Genomic DNA, 12,406 nt, shown 5'->3' on the forward strand with positions numbered 1-12,406 from the left:
AGACACCTGTGAAGATCTTCCCACAGGGAATTAGCTAAGGAAGAAAGATTCACCCTGAACGTGGACAATACCATCCTCCTATGGCCCCGGCGTTTCGGGATGAATGAGAAGGGCAAAAGGAGAAAGCAAACAGAATGCCTGCATCTGTCTCCCTCTGTTGGAATTTATAATAAAATAGTCCCACAATAGCCCATATCTAGTATCGGAGACCACACCCAAAGTGGGCCAGCATCCCGAAGGCCATTAGCTGAAGGAGTTCCCATAGCATCCTTCTGCTTCCTGGCTGTGGACCCCAGGTGATCAGCCGCTCGGACTTCCACCATCACCATTCCCATAGTCAAAGACCCTTCTTTCAAGTTGTTTTTTGGTGGGTATTTGGTTGCACTCTGAGAAAAACTACTAGTATAAAAGCCAAGGATTTCCCCAGTGCAGAAGAGAGTGGGCAGGGGTGGCTGGGGTGCCTAAGGGCCGAACACCATTTGTGAGGGGCTCACATTGAAGCCACAGGCCACGGGGGATCACGTGTCATGGCAGTGTGGGAAAAGCTGTGAGAGGGGATGGTTGCATAATAGTCATCACAGCGCCACCCGTCCCTGGGAAAGGGGCCGGACACTTGTCACTGCATACTGATAGACCTATCTGCACAGGGACGCTGACACTTCCCGTGTCACCAAGGAATCAAGCAAACATAATTTCACAACGGCATCAGGAGAACAAGAATAAAAGGCCACTATAATACACGGCACCTTGGCAGAGCTGTGCTCAGGGGTGAAGTCCCCCCTGTTCTTCCCGCCTGTGGGGCCAGGCTGACTTGGGACACTGTGCAGAGACTGCTGAGGTTGGGCCTGGGAAAGCCCCAGAGTCACACAATGGCAGCATTGTATGCTGGGAACACGAACAAGCTACAGGTGAGTGTACACAGCGACTCCACAAGTTTGGAAACCCTGCCTTTGGAAATAAATAAGAAAATAAATAAACAAACAAAGCCAGGCTGCTGAAGGGAGGGATGTGGGAGGGACTGGCCACATCTCAAGGATGAACAGGTGGGTGTCTGCTTCCTCCACGGCCCAGTTAATCCACACACAATGCCCAGGACCATCCTCCCTACACTCGGCTCTTCCACAGCACCCGCTGCTCTGCACCACACTCCCCAGGATTCAAAGCGCTGGCCCACTCACTCACCCGAGCACAGCCACCGAGGTATCAGGGGCACATGCCTCTACCCAGGCCTGCTGTGTGCCAGCCGTGATTGTCGTCTCATCTGCAACCCTCCCCGCTGCAGGAGGAGCGGTGGGCCGGAAGTCTAGTTGGCTAGCCTGAACTTTCTGAACACCTGAAACACTTCCTGGCACACAGCAGGAGATCGTTAAACTGATGTTGAATAAGTAACTGCCCTGTGTCTCCAGCAGCTTGACTGGGGTTGCGATCACCAGGAGAACACGCCTTACGTGTGTCTATGAAGGAGTTTTCAGAATGGCTTAGACGAAGAGGCTCTGAATATGGACAGCATTATTCCATGGGCTGGGGTCCTGGACTGAATAATACTGAGACTGTGAGCTGAACTGGGTCAATTACTCTCTGTTTCCTGATCTGGATACAATGTGTCCAACTGCCTCCTGCCCCTGCCCTAGAGAGCTGAACCCTCCTTTGTAAGCCCAAACACAAGCTTTCTCTCTGAAGCTGTCAGCTACTTAGTCACAGCCATGAGAAAAGTAACCAATATAAAACAGGAAGAAAAAAAAAAAACAATCAAAAACAGGCTCTGAAAGTCATGCTCACTCCGGGCTTAGGCAGCCAATAGCAAGTAAAACTCTGATTGATGCAGGAAGTTCAAAGGTAAACTGAGTCTCCACATCTCCCAGGACCTCTTGGGACGGGCAAAGAAGGCTACATAAGGATGGATGCTGGAATTCTTAGTGGATACTTCTGAATAAAATCAGATCCCTCACCGACCTTAGGCTGCAGATAAGAACAATCAAGTCCAGTGGCTCAGAGAGCCAGTGTCACCAAACAGAGCTTTCCAAGTCTCAGCTCCCTCTTCCTCCATCCTCAGGGTGCCAAGTTATTTGGGTGAGTCTTCCTCACCCGCCATTGTGATGTAAAGGTTGGGATCAAGCCCTCTCAGCAGGTGGCAAGGGCAGCTGCCGAGGAGCAGCAGACTCCTTGAACAAACACCAAAAGACCATTCTGGCAGGGTGGCCACACCTAAGAATGGTGAGAACCCAGACACAGTGCAAACCTTTCTGTACGCTACCAGACTGTCAGGCAGGAGGTTTAGCTCTGGGAGGAGCTGACAAATGAGACCCCCCCAACAAAGGAGAGATAAAGAACAATAGGAGACATTGGTGGGCTCCAGTTGGGTCAGCTCAAACTGGCTTCAGGGAATTCCTTATCAGGAGAGCAGGCACAGAGTGCTTTCCCCGTGAACTTTTCAGCCACAGGCATACTTAAATCCCTACATATGGCCTAAATCCTTATGCACCAACTTGGACTGAATTCTAGGTACCATGGTCTTCCTAGAAGAATACGCCCCTTTCCTTGAAAGTACCTGGAAGAGAAGCCAACAGGGATAGGAGATATAAACCCCAAGCCCACCAGGCCACCACTGCTAGACTCAACCCATTTTTCTAAAGAGAGGACTCAGTGGTTAAGAGCATTTGTTGTTCTTGCAGAGGACCCAGGTTTGGTTCCCAGCACCCACATGTCAGCTCACAACCACCCTTAACTCCAGTTCCAGGGGACCCAGCACCTTCTTCCAGACCGCATGGGCTCTCAGTGCACATACATGCATGCAGATAAAACATCTATACACATAAAATAAAGTTTTTGAAAGTTTTTAAAAAGAAAGCATGCCTACTATATCATGGCCTTGCAGGCCCTCCTCCTTTTAGTTGCAAAGTAATTTATGGTTCTACCTAATGTCTGCCTCATGGGCACGTAGCCCAGGCCAAGGTAGACCACGTGGTATAAAGCCCCCTCCCCCCCCCAATCTGTTAACAGCAGACTCCCTCTTTGCTCTATGAATTTGAAGGAGAGGCTCTCTTGCCCCTATAAGGTCACATTACGGCTGCCTACGGTCATGATGCTGTTGTCTCTCCTGATACCTCAGGGACTGAAGAGTTAGTTAATTTCTTCCTTCAGGGCCCCTGTCATGTTATACATCTTTCCCAGTGAAGCTGCTCCTTGGATCTGAAGGCCTACTCTCCTGCTTCAGGGCCCCATTTTGAAGTAATTCTGAAGGGTTATCTCAGGTCAGTTCCTTCCCAGGAAGCAGCATTTTATTTATTTTGAAAAAAATATTAGATCAATTTATTTTATGTGCAAAAACGTTTTATCTGCACATCTGTATGCACACCAGAAAAATGCATTGGATGCCTGGAACATGGTTATGAGCCGCCATGTAAATTCTGGACAGTAAACCTGGGTCCCTTGCAAGCACTCTTAACCGCTGAGCCATCCCTCTATCCCTTCAGTTTAAGTTGTAACATACTTTTTAAACTGAAACGCTTGATACTGATGCTTTGTGACCTTAGGTGAATCATGACTCCATGAATCTCAGTTTCCCCATCTGTATAGTGGGATAATAGTCTTAAATTACACACGGCAAGGGATGCTACATCATGTGTAAGGTGCCTAACACAGAACTTGGACCTTTAACTTCTAGTTCCTCTTCTTGGTTGCCATACTCCAGCCCATAAATGTCGAGGGTTCCCTTACGCACGTCCCTCAGCAGGTGTTACCGGTGGACAAAGGCCTGCACGGGGGGGGGGGGGGGGGGGGGGGGGGGGGGGGGGGGGGGGGGGTAGGGATGTTCTTCTACTGGGGGAGTCTACTCTAGCCCCCATTCCTGCAAATGCATACTCTAATCCTGCTCACATCCTGGCTGGAAAGCCAGCAGCAGCCTCTTAACACCTGACAGAACTTTTTACTTCATCCACGTGGCCAGCAGTTAGGAGTCTAGCCAGAGTGAAAAGCAAATCTGCATCTCAAATATCAGGGCACCACGGACTCCACAGGCAACACTAGCCCCAGAGTGACTTACTGGGGAGGGGGCCGTGAGCTAGAGATAAACGTGCAGAGACGGTGCGGGAGGAACACTGGGGAATGTTCAGCTCTATCAGAGTGTGGGAAAAGACTTCAGTGGAATGGGGGGGGGGATGCATGCGTGAGGTAGAAGACTTTGTTGCCCCTCACTTGTTAAATCTCAAAGTCCCTCAAAACAAGTTATTTCATGCGCATTAAGCCAGCCAGTCAGGGAAGAGATGCCCGGAAGGCACTTTGCTGAGAGGCACTTTCCATGCTTGTTGGACCCACCTGATCACGCATGTCAAGAGCACAGTTAAAAAAGAGCAGTGACGCAGGAAGGTAATTTTCTGAGACCTTCGGGAACCGGCTCACTTAGACATTATGCTAAAATCATGAACGTTTACAATTAAATTACATTTTAAGATGGTAATGAAAACTCAGAGCCCAGTATTTCACAAGACTTACTGTTTTTGAAGCTCCTGGGGTCAGCAGCAGGTGCTGCTCTCCTGGCTGAGTGGGAGGATTCACCCTGAGGGAGCCCGGCAAGGGCTGCCCACAAGGCATCTTCCTTGAAAGCCAAGTGTGGGCGGCGGTGGAGTGACCGAACACAGGAGGGGCGGAAAAGGGGTGAGTTATTGTTTTCCCTCCTCCCACCCCAAGAGGGAGATTTGTTTTGTAGATGAAAAGTATGAATATGCAAATACAAGGGAGAGGAAACTACAAGGAAAGGCTTCGCCTGAGAATTCTGGGAGGGAGGCGGGGCTTGGGACTGCTAGCCGAAAGGGGATGCTGTGTGATTGGGGCAAAATGGAGGGTACCCCACCAGTCCGGTTCTTCCCAACCTACTCTTTCCTGGACAATCTTTCATAGAACCTGTGTATCTTCCCCGGTTTTCTAGGGAAAGCAGAGGATTCAGGAATACCAAGAGAGATGCCAAGTTCTGTTTCTCAGTGCATAAAGCACAAAAAGAACAAGTCAAAGCTGTGGTCAGGTTATTCCTGGTTCCGGTCCTGGGATCCACTGGGTGCACGGTGAGCTTGTAACTGCCCTCTGCAGCTCCACTGTGCCTGGAGAAGGGAGAAATCCCTCCTGGCCGATGCTTCTCAAGTCTCAGCCTCGGCACTGGCCTCCTTTGCTCTCCCCGACTCCTGGCTGACTACCACCACTGAGGCACGCCAAGGGGCCTGCTCAGGTGCACCTCATCCCCTCCATTGGCTTTGGCTCTGGCCCTCCCTGCCTTGGGTAACCAAACCTCACCTAACCCTTGTTCCTTCCCATCAGGGCTGAGAAGTCTGAAGGGGCACGGGAGTTCTCTCCCCAGCTAGCATTTGCATTTCCAGCTCCACCTGGGCTTTAGCATAGGGAGGGTGGGTGTGAGGGAGGATGCGTCTGGAGAGCCTGCCAGGAGCGGTTTTTGTCTTGTAAAAGGAGTTTTGTTGTTGTTGTTCAATTTTCTTAAGCTGATTTTTCTTTTATTGTCTCATGTGTAGGGGTGTTCTGTTTGAATGTGTGTCCATGACTACATATGTGCTTGGTGTGGAAGCCAGGAAAGTGAGTCGGATCCCCTAGAACTGGAGTTACAGGGGGTTGTGAGCTGCCATGTGGGTCCTGGGGAATCAAACCCAGGTCCTCCGGAAGAGCAGCCATTTCTCCAGACCCATAACTTTTTTTAAGGGCCACACAGACACCAGGCAGGTGTATAGGGCTGATTAAAATTTCCGACAGCCAGCCTAAAGCATGTTTCCACCCAAAAACCCTGAGTGGAGGTCGGTGGTTTAAGGAAGGATTGATGCGCCCAGACTGCTGCAGGTAAAGCGAGTCCAGAGAGGCGCTGGGGCACAGGTTTCACCCAGAAAAAAAGTGGAAGCTAGATTGCTTATAGCCCAGAAATATGATATGCGTGCATGTGCATTATATTTATATATGTGCATACGCACACAAATTCAGATCATTTTACCCGAGGGCTGTATCGCCCATTAACAGCAATTCATGAACCATTGACTTTGAGATGCTCAGGTACAGATGTTTCAAGCCCAAAGCACTTGGTTAGGAGAGCCGGCGTGGCATGATGAAGTTATTCTGAAATTCACAAACTCTCAAGCATGTGTGAGTGACATGCAGAGAACTCTACATGTGGAGTGTGACCTGAAACCCAGAGTCAAGTCCTGGCTTCAGATTCTTCATACACCCAGGGCAGGCCAGTCACACACACCCTTCCAACTCCTCCTCCTCTGAGGCTCAGGTCAACAGCACTGAAGTCAACAGCCAAGCATGGCCGCTGGCAAGAGGGTGGTAAAGGACCAGGACACCTCTCAGGAAGGTACTGCCAGACTCCAGAAGGTCTGACGCTGTCCTAAGGGGTCTGAGTACTACATGTTGCTTGTCAGAGAGAACCAGCACCTGCCTGAGAGTCACACTTCCGTGTTGTGGGTGGGAAAGTTGTGTGGAAGTAATTTTAAAAACTCTGGGCTCGGTGGTTAAGAGCACTGACTGCTCTGTCAGCTCTGCCAGAGGACCTGGGTTCAATTCCCAGCATCCACATGGCAACTCACAACTGACTATAATTCCAGTTCCAGGGCATTCAACAAACATGGCAAAACACCAATGTTCATAAAATGAAACTATATAAATTAAAACAAGGAAACAAGCAAAAACCTTTGGACTGCAGAGAGTTCCCAGCAGTGGCTGGCACCGCACTACCCTAGGAACACAGCCCACTCTCCTTTTCCACATGGGAGCCTCATTCCTTTCCCAGCAACTCCACAGCTAAGAGACTTGTGCCCTGGGCCATTCTCCAGTCCAGAGCTCCTAGGTCTGGGGGGGAGGGGACACCAGGTTGCTAGGTTTTGTATTTTCACAATGGGCTTTTACCAGGAAGAAGAGCTGTCCCTTACCCAATGGACAGTGCGGCCCTGGATACAAAAGGGAGGTTTACACAGCTTACTATTTATTCTAGAGTCCTGGAAGGCAGCCCCGATGGCGTCATCTCAGGAATAATAGAGTCCTTGCAACAGAGCTGTGTCTACCTCCCATCTACAGGAGTCACACAGTCTACCCCTAGCTATGTTGGAAGACAGAGAAGGAGCCTGTGTGTATCCCATGGAATAGATAAGGCCACTGGAGTCAGCACAATCAGCATCAGCACCACGGGCCAAGTCTTCTAGTTTGGTCCATACACCATCACATCACAAGGGAATTAACAGTCAACTTGGCTCATCCTGACAGCCAAGATGGAGAGAACTTTCTAGAGGAAACTTCTGGGAGTATGCAGTATCTAGGAAATGGGGAAACTGACTCCCCTGCCTATCCAGGCTCAGCAGGGGATGGAAATCCCCACCCATGCACACTGGTTGTGTTTGTCAAGGCTCAAAGCACATTAATAGCCTCCTCTTTGTGAAGTCTATTTTTAACACCCTACCTTAAAAGAAATTCATTCCACAGGGCATGAGTCTAGAGCTCAGGAGTTAAGTAATATAACTCCAAGACAACCTTTACTGCTGTGCCTACATAGTGTTAGATACCTAAAGTCAAGGGAATGCAGTCCCAGCTCCCTGGCAACCTTGTTGCTTTGATGAGTCAGCACATCAGGAGGATGGAACAAGAAAGATGGAAAAGGTTGGCAAGATGCCTTAACCAGTAAAGGCCCTTGCTGTGCTTGTCTGGTGGCAGAAGTTCAGTCCCTGGAACACACAAAAGCAGGAGATGCTGACTCTGTGGAGATTTTCATTGAGCAGAGTCAGGGCCTCAGCACAGCAGGGTGGTCCCAAACCTGTGTCAGAGGTATGTTTACACAAGGGTCTTCCCTTACATCACTCGTATTCCTGCAACACAGTGTCTGCTCACTAGGCAGATGCTGTAGGGGTTAAACATTTGACAGCATGCCACGGTAAGGCCAGTTATACACAGGAATCGCTGAGCACACTGGAACGCCACTCCTCCCCCAAACAAGGCTTGCCACCTTCAGATGCTAATGCTGTCCCAAGAAGTTGGGCTTGAGGCTTGCTGCAGAGAGGGTAGGGAAGCTTGGGGAAAGGCACACTACAGTCATTTCTAAAGAATAAGCTAAGGAGGAGCTCCCAGACTTGAGGCAACAGCCTCTGACCACTCAAACCCTATCAAAGTGACCCCTCTGGTTGCTAGATCATACTGCCATGCTGCCCACGTCCAAGACTGTTGTCAGGCCTGCATGGCACAAGTCACCTGAATGCTAAGGAGATACTAGAGAAGAAGTGCATCTTGCCTCTTTGCTCTGTGAATACACAGAGACAAGTGGAAGGCTAGGTTGTCCTGACCAGGGGCAGAAGAGGCTGTGAAATATGAAATATGCCAGGGTCACAGCTGAGCAGGTGTGGTGCAGGCTTTTAATCCCAGCACTCAAGAGACAGAGCCAGGAGGATATGAGTTCAAGGCCAGCCTGGTCTACAGAGTGAGGTCCAGGACAGCCAGGGTTACACAGAGAAACCGGGAGTCGGGGAGAGGAAGTGGAAAATGCCAGTGTCTGAAGATGTAAGAACTCCTTCCAGCTCCCCTTCAAACCCACAACGGAAGCCCTCTGGACTACCCCCCCCCCCCATACTTCCAAGCCTTGACACAAAGCCCATCTTTCTCCCCTTCGCACCTGCCGAGGCCCCATTAAGAAGCCAGATGGAAATGGCCACTTTTGCTGCCATGGTGACCCTGTTCATCTGGTCTCCGATGGCCCCTGACCACCAATAACTTTCAGACAGACCCTTCACCATCTGCTCTAAAAATACACACCTAGCCTTCCTGCCACCAGGACACATGGCACGGAAAGCAACAGGGAGAGGGTAGAAGAGAGACACCTCAGAGAACTCACAGCCTCACACAGGAGGGACGATGATAAATAGGAACCATCTCTAAAACAAAAGCCCAACTCAAACAAGCTTTACCAGCTCTCCCCAGGGACTCTGCCAGCGTCCCTCCCTTGCTCACCACTTTATAATGGTCACAGGAGTTCCGACTTTGATCCCGGGCAGGGACCCAAACGTTGATGCTTATAGGCATAACTGGCCCCCTATGGCAGGCAGTAGTAGGATCCTCAGTAGTCAGCAGTCGGTGCCCTCTCTAGGGGAGTTCAGTTCAAAGCAGTGTGGAGGCGTGTGAAGCCTCAGAGGTTAATTTTAGCTGTGGTCAGATTTCCTTACACGGGCCACCTCCTGAACAGCCGCAGCTTATGTTACCCCAACCCATGGGGCGGCCTCCTGGCCCCCTGCCCTGGCTCCTTGCTTGCAGAGATTCCTGCACCTCCATCACCCCCTCCAGATTCTCTTCACCCTCTAAAATAATCCAGCTCTCTGTGCTTACATTTTCTTGACACATTCAGGGGAAATACATCACAGTTTCTTTGGCTGCACCAAGCAAACAAACCTGAGGAATCCCACCCCCTTGAGTTGTCCTTGGCAAAGACGACCATGGAAGCTCAGGGCGAGCAAACTTCACCAAAGTCTACAGACTTCCAGCTTCTGCATGGAGGTTTCCAAGCTCTCCCAGATCACAGGGTGACCCCAGTCTCTAGTCTTTTGCCTAACACCCTGTTTCTTGCCCTTCACTTCCTTGTTTTCCACTGCCCTCAGGGAGAAGCAGCTGCTCACTTCAATCCTGCAAAGAACTGGTTCAACTTTTGCAGAGAGTTTGACAAAGCTATGGGCATCTTAGCGTGGTTGCTAGCCCACGGGTTTAAGCAATGGACAAAAGCAGACTCCAGGAGGAGAGTGAACAGAAGCACGTATTCTCAGCTCTCACAACCTGTCAAACTCTGAGACAGGGGCATGGCAGTTTACTGACCTAGTCTGTTTTATAGGATGCTGGTCTCCTCAAAACAGCCTTGTCTCAATGTAAGCGAGAACATGGAAAAATCACACCAATCTAGAGTGGCCTCTTGTGACTTACAAACAAGTATCTTGTAGACAAAACCTCTAACTTGTGATGTTTAAGACAGGCATGGAGGCCATGTCCAGAACCTATACTAAGTAGGGTACAATGCAGTCTTTGCCTGCCTAAGCCCCCACCCCACCCCCCATACTCTCCAGGGCATCTTTAGGCCCCTCCTACATAGACTCAGGTACTCTTCTATTAGAGGGTGACAATAAGAAAGCACTTTCCCAAGGTGCTATTGGTTCAAGAGTAATAAAATAGTAATGAATAAATACACAAACTGGGATCAGGAATCTGTGCTGTGAAGGAAATTCAATAGAGAGAGGCGGGCTGATGTGTTAGGACACATCCAGGGGCTGAAGAGACGACTCAGAGGTTAAGAACAAATATTGCTCTTGCAGGTTTGCGTCTTAGCACCTACACCAGGTGACTCACAACTGCCTTCTGGCTTCTGCAGATACCTTCATGAATATGGTACATGTAAACCCATGGAGGTTTACAAACACATACACACAAAATAAAATAAATAAATGTAAAAAAAAACCACCACCACCACCACCAACAGAGAAACAGAAGGCTGAGAGATGGCTCAGTGATTAAGAGCACTTGCTGCTCTTCCAGTGGCTCCAGACTTGATTCCCAGAACCACATTGCAGCTCACAACCACTTGTGACTTCGATCCTAGGGGACCTGATGTTCTTTTCTAGGTACCAAACAAACAAGTGGTAGACAGACATACATGCAGGTAAAATATCCATACATATAAAATTAAAATTTGAAAACAGGAAAGTACGGAGGATAGCCTCTCCGTGTAGGTGACATTTCTATGGAGATGACATTTGATTAACAGGAAGGGGACAACCATGCCAAGACTGGGCAGTGGTTTTCTGGAGCCAGCAGAGCAGTGTGCCATGGCAGCCTGCTGAATCAAGAACTCTCAAGCAGGGTTGGAGGAGGGGGCCTGGGTACGGACAGGTGGTTCTTATGCACTAGTGTACGGGAAGGGCTAAGCTGGGAGAAGAGCATTCTAGATGGAGAATTCCACAGACAACACAACTCTGCAATCCCTGGCCACTAGCCCAGGACCTAGCACATACTGGGAATTCAATGCATTTTCTTGCCTGTCTGCCGGGCTGGGAGCCCAGTCCCTCAGGAGCCCAGATAAAAATCACCAAACGATAATAATCATGAAAATGATTTAAGTATCCTTAAAACTTCAGCATAAGCACACACACCCAAAAAGGCAGAGAATGACATCATTTAGAATTCCAGGTGGCTGGAGGAAAGCTCTCTTTAGTATCAGAAGCTGCCAGCCGCTAACACTGACTATTCCCAATCTAATAAAACTTGGCATCTCAAAGTTGTCAATTAGATTCCCTGTAAAAGGCTAAATGTGCTGGCCTTCTGCTTCCTAGTTCTGAAACCCAATGAGAAGGGCATTAGTGTGTGGCAGCTGGGATAATCATTTAATTAATCTTTCCCACTCAGGAAGCAATCTTCCCCGCTGCAACCCAGTGACTTGTAAATCAGCATCGCCTTCATTGTGATCAGAAAAACAGAGCAAACACCAGCTCTCAGCAGACCAAATTGGAGCCCATTTCCTAATGGGACCTGAGTGACACTTTAAATGGGTGCTGCCACCTCTGGCCCCTGGCCTCCACCACAGTCACCCGCATGGCTCCACCCCATGGTAAAAAATAGTAAGAGAGGAATTTCCTACAGAGGAACCCCTAAGACACAAAGTGTCAGGATGAATGACATTTTGCAAGCAATTAAAAAAAATGGTGTGTAGGAAGAATTAGAAATATGTATTTTCTTCTGTTCTTCCTCTTTATTCCTGTGTGTCTACCCACTCATTCAACAAATATTTATTAGATGCTTACTTTGCACCTTCACTGGGGACAGGAAGAGATACAAAAGGGACACGTGGCTTGTTTCGAGGGAGTGATAGATATTAACAAGGAGGTCAAACAAGGAAATTCCAGAAAGACGTTCAAGGGCAATTGTGACGAAGACGATAAATGTGAAGTATTTAGAGCCACCAGAGCCTGTGTTGGGAGACGTGGGCTTGTCTAGAACTTTCTAAAATTCAGACTCCCAGGCCCCAGGGGGGTTGTTTCCATCAAATTCAGAGGTACTGATAATCCTAACAGGATGTTAGCATCACAGAGTGGAAAGCTACCTGCACACAGTGATAGAAGCTGGGAGAGCCTGTGAGGCAGTGGGTTAGAGCTGGAGACTGTAGAAATTTCTAAACTAAACCATAGTAGAGTTCGCTAGTAAGGGCTACATAGTATACAACTCTAAGTAATGTTTATTTAATACAGATATTTATAGATGTGTCTTTACACAGGGAAGTAGACACACACACAAATACACCCAAATATCCTTGTCTGTCACCTCAAGGAATCTAAGCACAATGCCATCCAGTAGCACTGTGTATCTAACACCATGGAGAGAGAGAGAGAGAGAGAGAGAGAGAGAG

The 12,406-nt window shown here is 49.0% G+C and overlaps 1 protein-coding gene across 12 annotated transcripts in view; it reads right to left on the reverse strand.

Moving 5' to 3' along the window:
• Nav2 (neuron navigator 2) overlaps positions 1-12,406 on the reverse strand; it is a 625,897-nt gene that overhangs the window by 245,798 nt on the left and 367,693 nt on the right. Inside the window, exon 1 of one of the 12 annotated variants that reach the window (XM_050122143.1) lies at positions 8,980-9,079. The exons of 9 other annotated variants lie outside the window; for them this stretch is intronic. In XM_050122143.1, the coding sequence (XP_049978100.1) occupies positions 8,980-9,051 (72 nt within the window). In that variant the 5' untranslated portion in view covers positions 9,052-9,079. Of the gene's footprint in view, positions 1-1,182; positions 1,323-4,491; positions 4,632-8,979; positions 9,080-12,406 lie in introns of those variants that run through there. 2 more of the 12 variants (XM_050122141.1, XM_050122146.1) reach the window with 2 other exon arrangements.

The sequence above is a fragment of the Alexandromys fortis genome, unplaced genomic scaffold, assembly GCF_014885135.2.
Source record: "Alexandromys fortis isolate MF-2015 unplaced genomic scaffold, M_Fortis_MF-2015_v1.1 scaffold_170, whole genome shotgun sequence".
NCBI lineage: Eukaryota > Metazoa > Chordata > Mammalia > Rodentia > Cricetidae > Alexandromys > Alexandromys fortis.